Source organism: Cynoglossus semilaevis, chromosome 12, assembly GCF_000523025.1.
Source record: "Cynoglossus semilaevis isolate Cse_v1.0 chromosome 12, Cse_v1.0, whole genome shotgun sequence".
NCBI classification, from domain to species: Eukaryota; Metazoa; Chordata; class Actinopteri; order Pleuronectiformes; family Cynoglossidae; genus Cynoglossus; species Cynoglossus semilaevis.
The window spans coordinates 7,045,884-7,059,332 of NC_024318.1; the positions used below are offsets into that span (position 1 = coordinate 7,045,884).

The 13,449-nt window shown below is 38.9% G+C and overlaps 1 protein-coding gene across 5 annotated transcripts in view; it reads right to left on the reverse strand.

The window, feature by feature from the left end:
* The window catches only part of khdrbs2 (KH domain containing, RNA binding, signal transduction associated 2), a 52,086-nt gene that overhangs the window by 29,000 nt on the left and 9,637 nt on the right, over positions 1-13,449 (reverse strand). For all 5 annotated transcript variants that reach the window (XR_003051382.1, XR_003051384.1, XR_003051383.1 and 2 more), the window contains exon 3: positions 3,264-3,380. Coding sequence is in view for 2 of the 5 variants with exons in the window: in XM_025061162.1 (XP_024916930.1) it covers positions 3,264-3,380 (117 nt within the window). In the remaining 3 variants the exon portion in view is untranslated. The remainder of the gene's footprint in view (positions 1-3,263; positions 3,381-13,449) is intronic.

A 13,449-nucleotide genomic window follows, 5' to 3' on the forward strand; every position in this document is an offset into this window, starting at 1 on the left:
GTAGATACTGACTAAATTGGCACCAAGACACAATTTAGTCCAATGACAAAAACCAAGACTCAAAAATAAACACTGGTGTATATGCGACTGATGTATGAGGACAGTAAAAAAAAAGTGTGCAGTGCCATCAGAGTGACAGATGAGTTCAAAGTTTCAGATAAGGTCACTACAGGGATTAGTCCTAATCCTCCTCCTGTTTGCATTGGTTATAATCAGGTTAGTAGATAAGGTCAGGCAGGAGGCCTAACACATCATGATGTTTGCAGATATTAGTTTGTGCAGGTGAAGGAAACGTGTGGAGAGATGGAGGTCGAAACTGTATGGGAAAGGAGTGAATGTCAGCTGAAGCAGAACAAATCCGGTTGTGTAAATAAGATTAAAGCTGAAAAGATGGGGATGCAAGGAGTGAAGGGAAACAGAGATACTGAGATGCTAATTGGGAGAGACAAGGATGGACAGGATTAGAAACGAGAAGATCAGCTCAGGTTGAGCGGCTTGGAGAAGAAAATAACAAAAGAAAAACTTAAGAGAGACGAGGTTGAAATGGTTTGGATGTTTGCTGAGGAGTGGTAGTGGATATGTTACACAGCAGGGAGCTGCCTGAAAGGCAGAAAAGAAAAGGAGATAAAGATGTTGGGTGAAACAGAAGAGAAGGAAATGGATGGGGTTAGATGTACACAGATAACTCACTGTGGTGACCCCAGGTGGAGGTAAACATAGTAGGGATTGGTCCTCTGTTTGAGGTGTTAAATCTACAATATCACCATTAGATGTCACTATTTCTTACCCAATAGACACATCATGTTAGGGTTGTCTGTTTCCCCTTTCTGTTCCGTCTGCTGGGTGGAGTTAGTGTGATCACATTCACCTGTGTCCTTGTCATTAGTCTCACTCGTGTCACATGGTGCCCTGGGTCTATATACCTTTCTCCCTCACTCACTGGTCAGTCACTGTGCTTTGTGCTGTGTTGGGAGTTCATGTGTTGGAGTTTAAGCCTTGTGAAGTGATTTTCTGTTCTTTTGCACTTTGTTAATAAAACTGCTGCACCCACACCCTTGTGCTGCATTTGGGTCCTGCCTGATTCCTGCCATGTTGACACTCAATACATCAGTTCTACAGATTTAATGAAATTATAAATGAAATTATACACAGGGACCAGAAATAATGGTTGCCATTGAGTGTTGATATTAACCTTGTTCTGGTTGTTACAAAAGCAGCTGCTGCTCTCACAATAATAGTGAAAATGTTCTGCTCCATACTGGAACACTGGAGGTTCTTTTTTTTTTCTTTTTTTTCATTCACATTTATTAATCCCCATAACAGTTAGATGCTGATTATCTTGTTCAAGGACAACTGTGTATCCATGTCAGTCATACACACTCTCCCGTCCGGCCCACTCCAACTGGGAATTCAAGCATGTGTCCCTGCATCACTGGGCTGTCCTCCACTTCAGATTTAATTAAAAATTGCTGCCAAATTTCACGAAGATTCCCGTTCTCAGAGCCCAGAGAGCCCGGGTCACTGTGGATCAGACCAAGATGTGTCTGAGACCTTTAAATACCTCACCATTGAAGTGTTAGGGAGATTATTTTACAGCGGAAAGAGCTGTACATCCGTCACCATGGCTACAGGATACCTGCATGTTTGGTCAATCAATATTCTGTTTGCACTGCTTTAAGGAACTCAGAAATATATAAATTTCATTTCCACAATTCATGTGGGCTTTGACTTTGGGTACAGCGTCCAGGTTCACCGAGGTGAAGTGAGGACTCTCTGCTGGAGCCGTGCTACAGTATGACTCAGCACAGTGTTACACAGACTAATACCTATGCAAAAGATGTAACACTGACCATATGGTGTGTTATGAGTCTATGTGCTGCAGTGATAAAAGAAAAATCCCCATCCTGTGATTTTACTTTTCTGCGACATTTATGTGCCTCCGTGCCTTATGAGACTGATGTTGTTTACTTGACACTCTTCAGGGGGACAAACTGTTTTGAATGACAGCCTGTCTTTTTGTTCAGAACAGTCAGTATTAGGTTCTCTGTCGTACAGACTACACAAGAGTTCAGGCTCTTCACAAAATCAATATCAAGCAGCGTAGACACCAAACCAAGTCCAGTGTAGACATGCTTTAGTGGAAGACGGCAATAAAGGCTTTTTGGTTGTTTACTCTGAAGCTGCAGCAGACGGTGTTTGTCTCCTCCTGACTTATAGGGACAAGTGGAGAACAGCACCACAACAAGAACTGTATATATGTACAGCCGCCCTTCCCATAAATGTTAGTAAACAACCTAAATTGAATAAAATGTATAGTCTAATCTGTGGTTTGTGTAAAAGACAAAGGCAGAAACTGCTGCTGAATGTGCATGACATTTGAGTTATCTGTTGTTAGAGTTGGGTCCTCTTCATACCTGTGACACTATAGGACATAATCAAAATCAAAATATATATACCAGGCTTTTTTCACATTGAACATCAATGCCCCCATGGATGAAATGACAGTTGTAGCAGTGGCCCTCAGCTCATTTGAACTCAAGACCCCTGGTTTATAATGACCAATCAAACTTATCCTTCATGTTTTTGAACTGTGAAAGGATGAAATGACATATCCAGAAGACGTTGCAGGTTTTGATTTCATGAGATACAGCAAGGGTAAATTGAATGAAATAGCAATAAAACAGTAGCTCCAGTTACATTTTGCTTGTGGTCAAGGCAAATCTAGAACGATTGTAACACAACTGAAAACCAAAAACGGCAGTGAAATGTTTAACAGCTACTACTGGGTATTAAAATTCAGCTTGAGTTTCCACAAAGAGTCTTTTGTCATGTCGGGATGTCTGAATCAGTGGGTACAGAGATAACAGCCATGTAACTCTATAGCAGCAGACTGAAACCTGCTCTAAGTGTGAATACCACATCCAGAAGGATGTCGTCTACATGCTCGGATAAGTTTGGCTCTGGGGGACCGCAAGTCAGCAGGATAAATGACTTTGGCAAAGAGATTCAGTACTTTGCATTCATAATTGAGTGTTACACAATATGCTATTAAACTTCATCACTGGGAAAAAAAAACACATTTCTGTTTTCTCCTACATATGTTTGTGCAGAAAAAGTCATTAATTCCACTCTGGGTGCCATTCATCTCAGTTAAGCTCAGCTGTTGTTGTTGTTCAACTTCTTCATTTTGGAGAATATTTCTTCTTGAGCTATAACTTGGAGCGGCCCAACTATATTTCAACACAAATCAATATCTTTCTTACTTTGTCTTTATCCCTCATAGATCCTTTGCCAAGGATGGACATCTTCACCCCGGTTTCCTCCTGCAGTCGTTTCATAGAATTTCCTCGTGGTCCCAGCAGCTTCCCCACAAAATTAAACTGTGGAAAAGGACAGAGAAAATACTTTTTTAACCACGTTTGTTAAAAAAAAAAAAAAAAAAAAAAAAAAAAAAAAAGGAGATACAATGGAAAGGCAGACTCATATATCCTGACAAACATTTCAGAAGCGGTGCCTTGCTCTATTACTGTGTTGGCTATTAAAAGAATTTGATCCATTTGGAGAAAAGGTTAACCATAGGATATCCTCCACTGGCCATTTGTCATGTGGTATCAATATTATCTCACGTTCCATTCACCATTCATCATACGCGGGAAAGCAGCCGCGTGGTCAGTAATAAATCAATATAATTGTGCTCTCTGTACATGCACATTAAAAGTGTTTAGAACTCTGATCTCGTCTGCGGTCTGTGCATCCATTCTTGCGTTGCATTTTTTTTTTGCCAGTCATGTCTCCTTTTGGCATTTAAGGGTCATACTTGCCTTGCCTGGGAAGAAGAAAAAAAAGGGAACATGAGCTCAAAACAATAACGTTCCTGAGAGTGTTTAAGAGGTCAGTGCTGAGATAAAGTCAGAAATAATGAGTTTCTTCCCTGTGGGAAATTAAGTAATAGTATCCAAATGACAAACTAGCAAGCCTCTGGGCTCTGAGTATCATTGCCTCCTCTCTATGCATCAGACAGTGCTTATATGAGAAAAGTACTCTGAGTGGATGCAGGCACAACTCTGCTGAGATTAGCGATTAATGCAGGAGCTGAACTCATGACTGTAGTCAAATGAAATGTTTCTGAAGATAAAATGAGATCACAAAGAAAATAAGACACTTTAGGCGTTGTTTTGCACCCACTGAAAAAATAATCATCTTAACCAGTTTCATACTAAAAACGTTTTTAAGTCACAAACGAACCCTGCCCATGGCTACAGCAATCACTGAGTTAGGTAAATGCAAATGTCAAATGTCAAATGTCAAATGAAGTCAAATGTCAAATGTCAAATGAAGGAAAACTATAAAGTGTTTATAAAAAAATATTTTCTTCTTCTTCTGAATTCTTCTTCAGAGGTCTGCCTTTTACACCAACCATCTCCATGTCCACTTTTACTACATTCATAAATAATTTCCAAGGGCCTTCCCCTTCTCTTGCCTTTCAGCTCCATCTCCAACATCCCCTGTCCAGTATGTTCAATATCTAGGCACAACACACCTGAACCTCACCTTTTTTATTAAAATAATTTAGTTTCATGTTTCGGAACAGGTCAGTTAAAGTGAGTTTAAAGGCACCCTTGCATTATAGTAATATGAATTAGAAAAAAGAATTGCACTTGATCCATCCATCCATCCATCCATTTTCATCCACTTATCCGTCCCCGGGTCACAGGGGCAGCAGTCTCCATGACCGCCACCCAAATCACACTGCACCGTACCAACCACCCTGAACCCACCTGCGGGTGGTGAATCCACTGGAAGGTACCAACCGCCCTAACCAGGATTATTGCCCAGGAAGTGAACCCTGGGGTTCCACACCAATGACAGAGACATTGCCTCTGGGTCCAAACGGAATTGCACTTGATTTTTATTTCAATTAACCACCACACAAAATACTTGTGTTTTAATACTTATGGAAAAAAATATTATTTATATTTCTTGATATACTTTTAGTGTGCATTTCAGTAATTTTTCATGTTTAACAGGATAACAACTATTAAAAAGTCACCCTCATTAATAAAAAAATAGTAATAAAAAAATAAATGCAAAACTTCATGGTTTCAAATCAGAAACCACCCTTAATCACAGACTTTTTGTGTGGCTCTGACCTTCACTTGTTGGATATTGGCTGTTGGATGAAGTGATGAGAGACCACCTGAGTGCTGAACAGGTGGTCAGCCAACCACCACAGTCTTCACTGGCCAAGCCTAAAATGTTATTAACCTTTTCAGAAATCAGGCTCTCCCACTGTGACGGAGCGTCTAATAACTTCACTGCCAGCTGCGTGGCTGCTGCAGCTCAACTCCTACAAATGCAGACTCAGCTTATTCCATGCATTTGATTAGCATCAAGAGGAAATGTTCCATCTTAGTGAAGGGAGGCGCCAAGGACAGAGATGAAACCCAGAAAGTTTCTTCCTGTCCTTGTCTCGTCCTCTGATCTGACTGATGAAAGCAACCATTCGCGGACGCCTTTGGTCACAGGGACTATTTGACGGGACTTTCCTACAGTGGGATCAGGAACCTGGGAGCAGATGGCGGCTGTGGCTGTGGCTACGTCAGGATCAGGCTCAACGGGTGGTAGGGTGGTAGAAGAATGTCCTGTTTTCATTAAGTTAATGAATGTCTGGAGCTACTGCTCTGCTCCGTGGTGAGCAATTTGGATTCCAGGAAGGGGCGCAATTCAGTGTTAAATGAGGTTTGAAATTATGTTTTGTGGCCCCTGCAGTCTCAACAATAATAACGGTGCAGATATGAGGGGTGGGCTTGTGTGAAGTCAACAATTATAAAGAAGACATTGTAGTTGGCTAAAATTAATTCATAAAATGTCAAATAATGTTTTTAAAAAAACATAGTTGACAAAAATGTGAATATGTGATGAGGGAGGGGGTTACATTTTTGCAGCTATTTAATTTTTTTTTTTCACTATTCTCTAAACTTTGCAACTTTTTCCAAGCTCTTGCAACAGGGCAGTTTTATTGTTAAACCAAATTGACGCTTCCATTGATATGTAAATGGATGCAGTATTTTAATGCAGTTCACCGTGGCTAGTCAAGACTTGCACATGTCCTGAGGCTCTCGCTGCCAGTTTAGCGTGCTGTGCCATTGGTGAAGTCCAGGTCCTGGCTGATAGGAGGATTAAAGCCTCAGGTAGTGCTTTATACTTTAATGACAGTTAGGGATGGCTGGGCTGGGAGCCTGTCAAAGGAGTGGGTCCTATGAGCTCTGCAGACATTAAAGAGTATGGCTGAGTGGATGTTTGGTGCACATCTGACCAGCACTGGAGAGTTAACTGGTGAGCTTTTCAGTCAAAAGAAAAAAAAAAAGCCACCGCCAACTGAATGTCCAAGGACAGGCCAAACGTTAAAGCTGATCAGTGGATTTAAAAACTGTCTTTACAAACAAATAAGAAATGTTCTTATCATAAAATTACTAAAAAAAAAAATCATTTTTATTTACTGAATTATATATATATGGGCCACAGGACAAATACATATGATGATGTTACTACATCTGTAGTGATGCTGCCTCCTGCTATCATTTCCTTTGTATCTTTTTATGCAAGTAATTGGGATAAAAAGAATGGGATTACCCATTAGGTGGCAGTATTGCAACTCCAAGTCGATCAAAAAACGGAGGGGGAATAGCAGGATTACTTTAGTTAGACATAGAATAGAATACAATTTAAAGTAATTCAGCTGAACCATCTTCAGTAGCCGAGGCAAGTGTCTTCTTCTCCAAATATATCACTAAACACAGATATGTTTCTGGGCTTGAGAATAGAAGAAAAATATTTGTGACTGTTTCTTTAAATTCCTGCAGGTATTTTTAGGATGTTTTACTATCTGCACTGCTGAGGTAAGAACTTGGCCATTGCTAAAAATAGGCTATGCTAAAAACGGCTTTGCAATTAAATCCCTTTCACCTGACTCCACTGTACTGTGAATACTTAACCTGTACTGCACGTGTATTAGCAGGTTGTCAATCATGTAAGTCCTTGTAGTAGTGGTTGTAGGGCTCATATCTGTCAGAAAAAATAAAATAAATTATTTTTACATAAATAGCTTCTGTTTTTTCCTTTAATTTGTCTTCTTCCATTTTATTCAAGCAGCATTAAATAATAAAATAAATCCACAACAAAGGGAGCATGAACCCAACAGTTCACATATGCCAGTTGTCAGCTATGATATTCTCTAACAATAATAAAGTATAAATATATATATATATACAGTCTACAGTCAACAAAATCTAAAGCTCATACTTTTCTTCAAAAATGTAAATAATTCCTGGCTCAGCTGCAAAGTAAATCTCATGGTGGAATGATATTATTGATGTAATGTGCAAATAATGACTGATGTGAATACCAGGCCAGGTCGACCATATCTAAATCTAAACCTATGTTTGTGTGCAATTTGCGTTTAATCAATGCACGGCCCTCACATTCCATGCATAGAAGGAGTCTAATGAGATGGGCCGAGATCTAAATCTGACAGGAACCATTGTGTGTCATTTGCATAAGGTGACATGACGACCTAGATCCCTGTGCTTGTTTATCATGCAGCGGCAGCCTGTGCTAACAGAGCTAACACAGATCCTTTCATGGTGTGAGGCTTAATGTGTTAACTACTAGCCCACACAGAGAAGTAAACAAAATAAACAAATACCATAATCTGGGTCAGTACCAACAGAGTAACGACAGGCGTCGAGAGATGTTGTTTGCTGTCAATGCTGCCGCTATGTTACTTTCCTAAAAGCACACACACGCACACACAAACAGATACGCTTGCTTTAATAAATTGCAAACAAGTTATTTTTTTATAATGTATTTAATTCTTAAGCGAGCAGAAAACCCTAGCTTTACAAAAAAATAACGCTCTAAAAATGATCTTTTGCCTTTTTTACTATAATTAAATGGCAGCAAATCTTCAAAGTATTCTGCGTTAGCAGAGTTATTTATTTAGTTCAGTATTGAGTTAGCACTGGAGATTTGTGAAGCTTTCTCTTTGAATTGTATTTTAATTTAATTTCTTTCAGCTTCTATGAGAAGAACAAAAACTGAGTACGAGACTGTCAGGCCATTAAATTATAGTCATGGAAACTATAACGGTGTTGAAATAATCTCCCGTGACACATATTCACACCTTATATATATATATATATATATATATTAACACATCAAGGCTTTTATCTCCATCATATATCCAGGGGGCAGCAGTGTGACAGACAAAGCCATCACGCAAACACTGACTCAGTGAGATCCCTGAGTCCAATTGTGATGTTATCATTCAAAGAGCTGAATTTTAATTCACACTCCCTACACTCTCTACTGTACTCAGCACTTATCTAAGACAAACACCTTTTCCACCAACATCTCTGCAGAGAAAATGAGATTTTTTTTTCATGACCACAACGCAATTGTTTTGCTACTTAAAGGTTACAATATAGACCGAGACTGATAAACTCAGAACGGCGGCGTCCATGAGAAGAGAAGATACAATTTTAATGTGTTTTGTTTAGCGCGTGTACCAGCGGGATGAAGTCAAGGTAAGGGTAAGAAAACAGACTTGATAAAACGTTGTGTTTTACTTGGTCCAATCACCGCACCTTAGAACTGCACGTCAACATTATCAGTCACAACCAATGCATTTTTTACAACAAACAACTTCACCGCAAATAGCCTTGCACGTGTACTTCAGGTGTAGTCAAAGATGAATTGTTTTCACGTGGAAGTCAGACAGGTACAGCTGTAGTTCTGCTCCTCCAGTTGGCTGAGATCAACCCGTTTTCAAGGTTTCATTACTTTTTTTCAACGAAGGTTAGATACAGAAATTGATGGCGAGGTCACTGAAAGAACCCTTCAAGGCTGCACTCCTTTATCTTGACAGGCTGCAAAACGGCAACACGTCTAAGCGTAGATTTTATAGGGAGCCGAGCACAAAACACACTATTAGTCCCTCATGAAGGATGTGTGAAGCTGGTATCAGTCTTTATTAGGATGCACCTTCAAACCCTCAGTCTGTGGTCAAATGGTTGTGGATTTACCAACAAAAAACTAAAAAATCTGACATATTACTATCTTGGCTTTTATTCAAATGAAGCAGTTTGTTTTAAATACAGTCTTGTCTACTAGGAAATACGATAAATATTTTAAATTACTTTTCATGCTAATACATTTCTTAAAGCTGAAATTGGAGCAAAGAGGAAAAAAACTAAACAAGTACTGCTTGAGAGTTGCTTTGAAAACATTAATTGAGGTTGGTTAAACCCTATTTCACTAGTCGGTGAGGAAGCATCACAATTCAATGCCACTCAGGGCCTCACTGAGGTTTTTTTCCTTTCCTTTCAAGGAGTTTAAAATGATTATCACCACACACAGGTCTCACACCAGCTGCCCACCAATCTTTTTCTTGCTTTTATAAAGAAACCTGCCCTTGAGCTCTTCCTGAACACACACTGTGTGTGACTGCAGTGTGACTGGAAGCGAGGTAAACACATTGACCATACATGAGAAATGGAGGAAGTCATCCGTACACTGAGTAGAGCTCCAGAAAAAGAATCAAGAACTCTTTTTAACAGCTTAAGTCTACAGTGGACTGAGCCAATGACTCACAAAAAAAACAACATTTTCTTGAGTTAAATAACGGTCACCAGTTTTTTCCAACAGAAATTGAATGCACCTTTTTCTACCCAATTTGCATGTAATACCTTCATCCATTTGTTTAGCTTGTTGTCTTAAGTGTGCACTTTATTAATTCAGACGAGTTAAAAGGTAGATGAATGTCAGGCCCGCACAGGCAATTGGTTAAAAGTGAAAATGTTCCCTGCCAAAGACAGAAAGAGAAGGTCACGAAGGCAGAGGAAGTTTCCTCGTCTCTCAGCCCAGTGTGGCTCAGCTGTGTCAAATGAAGCTCGGCCGAGTTTTCTGACAGCAAGGGTCAGGCAAGACAGGACGAGACGGACTGTAAATAGTTTATGATGAGTCTTTTTTTCTGGTGGACTTTTTTTGTATGCTGCAGAGAACCATAAAGACGGGCTAAATTAGTCCTGGGTGGTTAATAGACAGAAGACATTAATCTTTCATGTCGACACATCACCAGATCCATAAACATGCAGCAAAGTTTTCCACAGTATAAATTTAATTACTTTGCTTTTAATGACTTTGCAGCAGGATGATGGGCCCAGGGTTGAATCAGCCTGATCAGACTGCTAAAACACGGCAAAGCATCAGTGCCAGGTATCTTGTATTCTTTGCTGTATATCAGATGCACTAAATAAGACAGGACCTATTGAATGGGCCACGCTAGTGGGAAATAACAAAAGACACAAAGTAAGGTTGTAAAGTGAGGCAAAGTAAAATTGATTAGTTTGTGCCTCTAAGTCAGACCAGATGTTGGAGTAAAAATCAAAAATATCGATCTGCAAAAAAACTGGCAAGAATGCATACCCCTGTATTCACATCGCGCAAACATTTGTCAAAGCAGTTAATGCAAAATTAATGTTTGCTGCAGTTGGAGAGTAAAAGTCAAAATTTCTTTTATAATCTCTTTCACTTTCGCAGGTGTTTTTAATATGTTTTTGCTTTCCCTGCACACTTCAAAAGAAACACTAAACTTTCCTTAAAAGCTCATATTCTGGTTCATTGCAAGTCTTTATCAAATTTATTTATCATCCATTTCTCATGTACTGTATTTCATCCCTTTCCTGCATTTTTGTCTAATTACTTTCCCTTATCCTCTTTGCAGGGCATGTTATTGGTGCTTCATTATTAGCCTAAAGTGCAGTGTAACCATGATGTTTAAGATAGTGACACTGCAGTGCTGTGAGGTGCTGACAGTGCAATTAGGTCACAGAGAGTGTTGTTGGACAACTGCTCCATCCTCCTCCATTGCTTTGCTTAATTGGCAAATTCAGCACTATCATACTCCTGGTCCTGCCTGAACCTGAGCCAGTGTGCTTTACCTGTAAAATGATAACAATGCTGATAATGATGATGATAATTATTGTTGTTGTTCCATTATTTATTACTTGCTACATTTGTAATCTACGTTTTTTTTTTTTAAAGAACCACACTCCACTGATTTTCTTCAGACTCATTTTTTGTATATGCAATTATTTCCCCGCAGGCACGATAACAAGTATTGATTAAAAATTAAGTGAAGTGTACATAAGAGTAACGGAAAATGAAAATGCGACTTGATTGCTGATATACATGTCTGTGTTTTGCTAAATGTCATGGTGAACTTATTAAAGCTGAACTGTGTGAGAAAACTTTTGTTTTTAATTTTATTTGAATTGTTCTAACACGAGGCTACATTCGACAAGCTACATTTATTTTATATTTAAAATATTTGTTGCCTTAAACTAGATTAGGTCACTGGTTTGATGGATATGTATGGAGTTTGCAAGTTGTCTCTTTGCGTGGATGTGTTTTTTTTGGAGCTCTGGTTTTAAATCCTGTTGTTTAAATATGCACTTTAGAATTACTTTTATTTGAATTCACATCTAGGTGTAAGTAGGAGTGTATCTTTATCAGGGGCTATGAGATGTCTAGGGCACTGAACACTGAAGCAGTCATTTACATGACAGGATGGCAGTATTGCAGTGTTTTATGTTTTAATGGTTGTAGTAATATAAGACATGGGGATTCCTATGTCCAGACAATGGCCAAACCAAACAGTTACTTTCAGTATTTAAAGTAGTATGACATATTTACTCCTATTGTGAACAGTGACCAGTCAGAATTTCTCATTCTAACATAGAACTGCGCACCTGAGCTTGTGTTGAAAGAGCAAGTGAAATTTTGTGGATTTTCTGTTAGCAAAACTAAACTTAATTTTTGTAAGTCTTAACGTGCCGTCCTATCTGCTACATTCTAATAATGCTGACAGTTCTCCTGCAGGGAGCCAAAGCAGAGGCTAAAGAGCCACATGTGGCACCTGGAATCTGCCTTTACCAGATGTCAGGTGGAATGTTCTCCAACAAGATTACTGAGTTTATGTCAGATGGATTGTAACAGGACTGTTTATTAATAACAAAATAAAACAGATCCTGACCACTAGATGTCACTAAATCCCTGCAGTGGCCCAAGAAATCCTGACAGAGAAGACTGTCAGTCAGACTCAGCCAAACACCCACCTCTCCTAGTTTTGACATTTCCTCAACAATCATTTAGTTCATTTATGTTTATGCCCGGCTTTGTACACTGGAAACTCAATAAACACATTTAGTAGGCCGCAAGTGAAAATGCTAGAATGGATGGAAAGTTTTCTTTAATGAGATATCGCTCAGTCGTTGTGCATCTTCTCTTCACAAGCAACTGATTCAATTGACATTTTTATAGATCTGAAGTCAATGTAATAGAGTGAGGACTTCCTGGCCACTGCTTAATTACTTTCCGAACACTGTGGAGGGAACAGCAAATTGATTTGTATGGAGTGTCCTGAGGGGCTGACTTGACTTAAATGTATCACCCAGGCTCCTGGGGCACAGTTAAAACTTTGACTGTTCTGCTAACAACCTCTTATTGCCTGGTATTTGTCTGACGGGGAAGAAATTACAACTAGAAGGGCATGTTAAACTTTGACTAGGCTGACATTTACCACACGTAAAAAAAAGCAATTGATAATAAAATGTTCCCTTAACAAATACATGCCTTATTTCACAGAGTTTGGGGTGAATTATTTCATGTCAAATCAGTCACAAATTCAAAAAAACACATTTTTGTCCCGACAAACTTTACAGTTTATATAATAAAATTAAAAATGTAATTTGATTAAATTATATTATCCTCCTAAAAACATAAAATGGGGGGGGGGGGGACTTATATAGAGTTCAAATTAATTTGCTTATTAAAATATTACTTCAGTCAAGCAATTATTATTCATAAAATTGACTTAAGGGGGTTAATGCATACACCACTGATCCAAAACTGTCATCGATCTGTTTGTACTGTATTGCATTTTTGCAAAGCACAGAGAATAATCAATAAAGTGTATTAAAATGTGTTCTGCTGCATCGCGTACCTTGTACTAAACACTTTTTAACACAACTCTTAGCTCCCTGTGACAGAAATGTATGTATGTATACATGCATGCATGTAATTATGTATGTATGCAGAGTCAGTCCGACTGTTTTCCTTGAGTCCAAGTCTTTTTGGTTTTACTTGCACCTGTGTGCTGTGGCTCAGCTTCCCAACAGAGAAGCCTCATTAAGCCACATTTCATTTGTCAGTACAGATATTGCATGAATCACCATAGCGTGTACAGTGTCATTGAGTGATTAATGGCCACTGTTCCTCATTGTACTCTTAGGGGATTGTCTGCTGTGAAAACTTGTTTTTTTGATGACTAACTCAAAACAAACAGACAGTGCTTTCGATTAGACTTTCCAAAACTCAATACATCTTTCG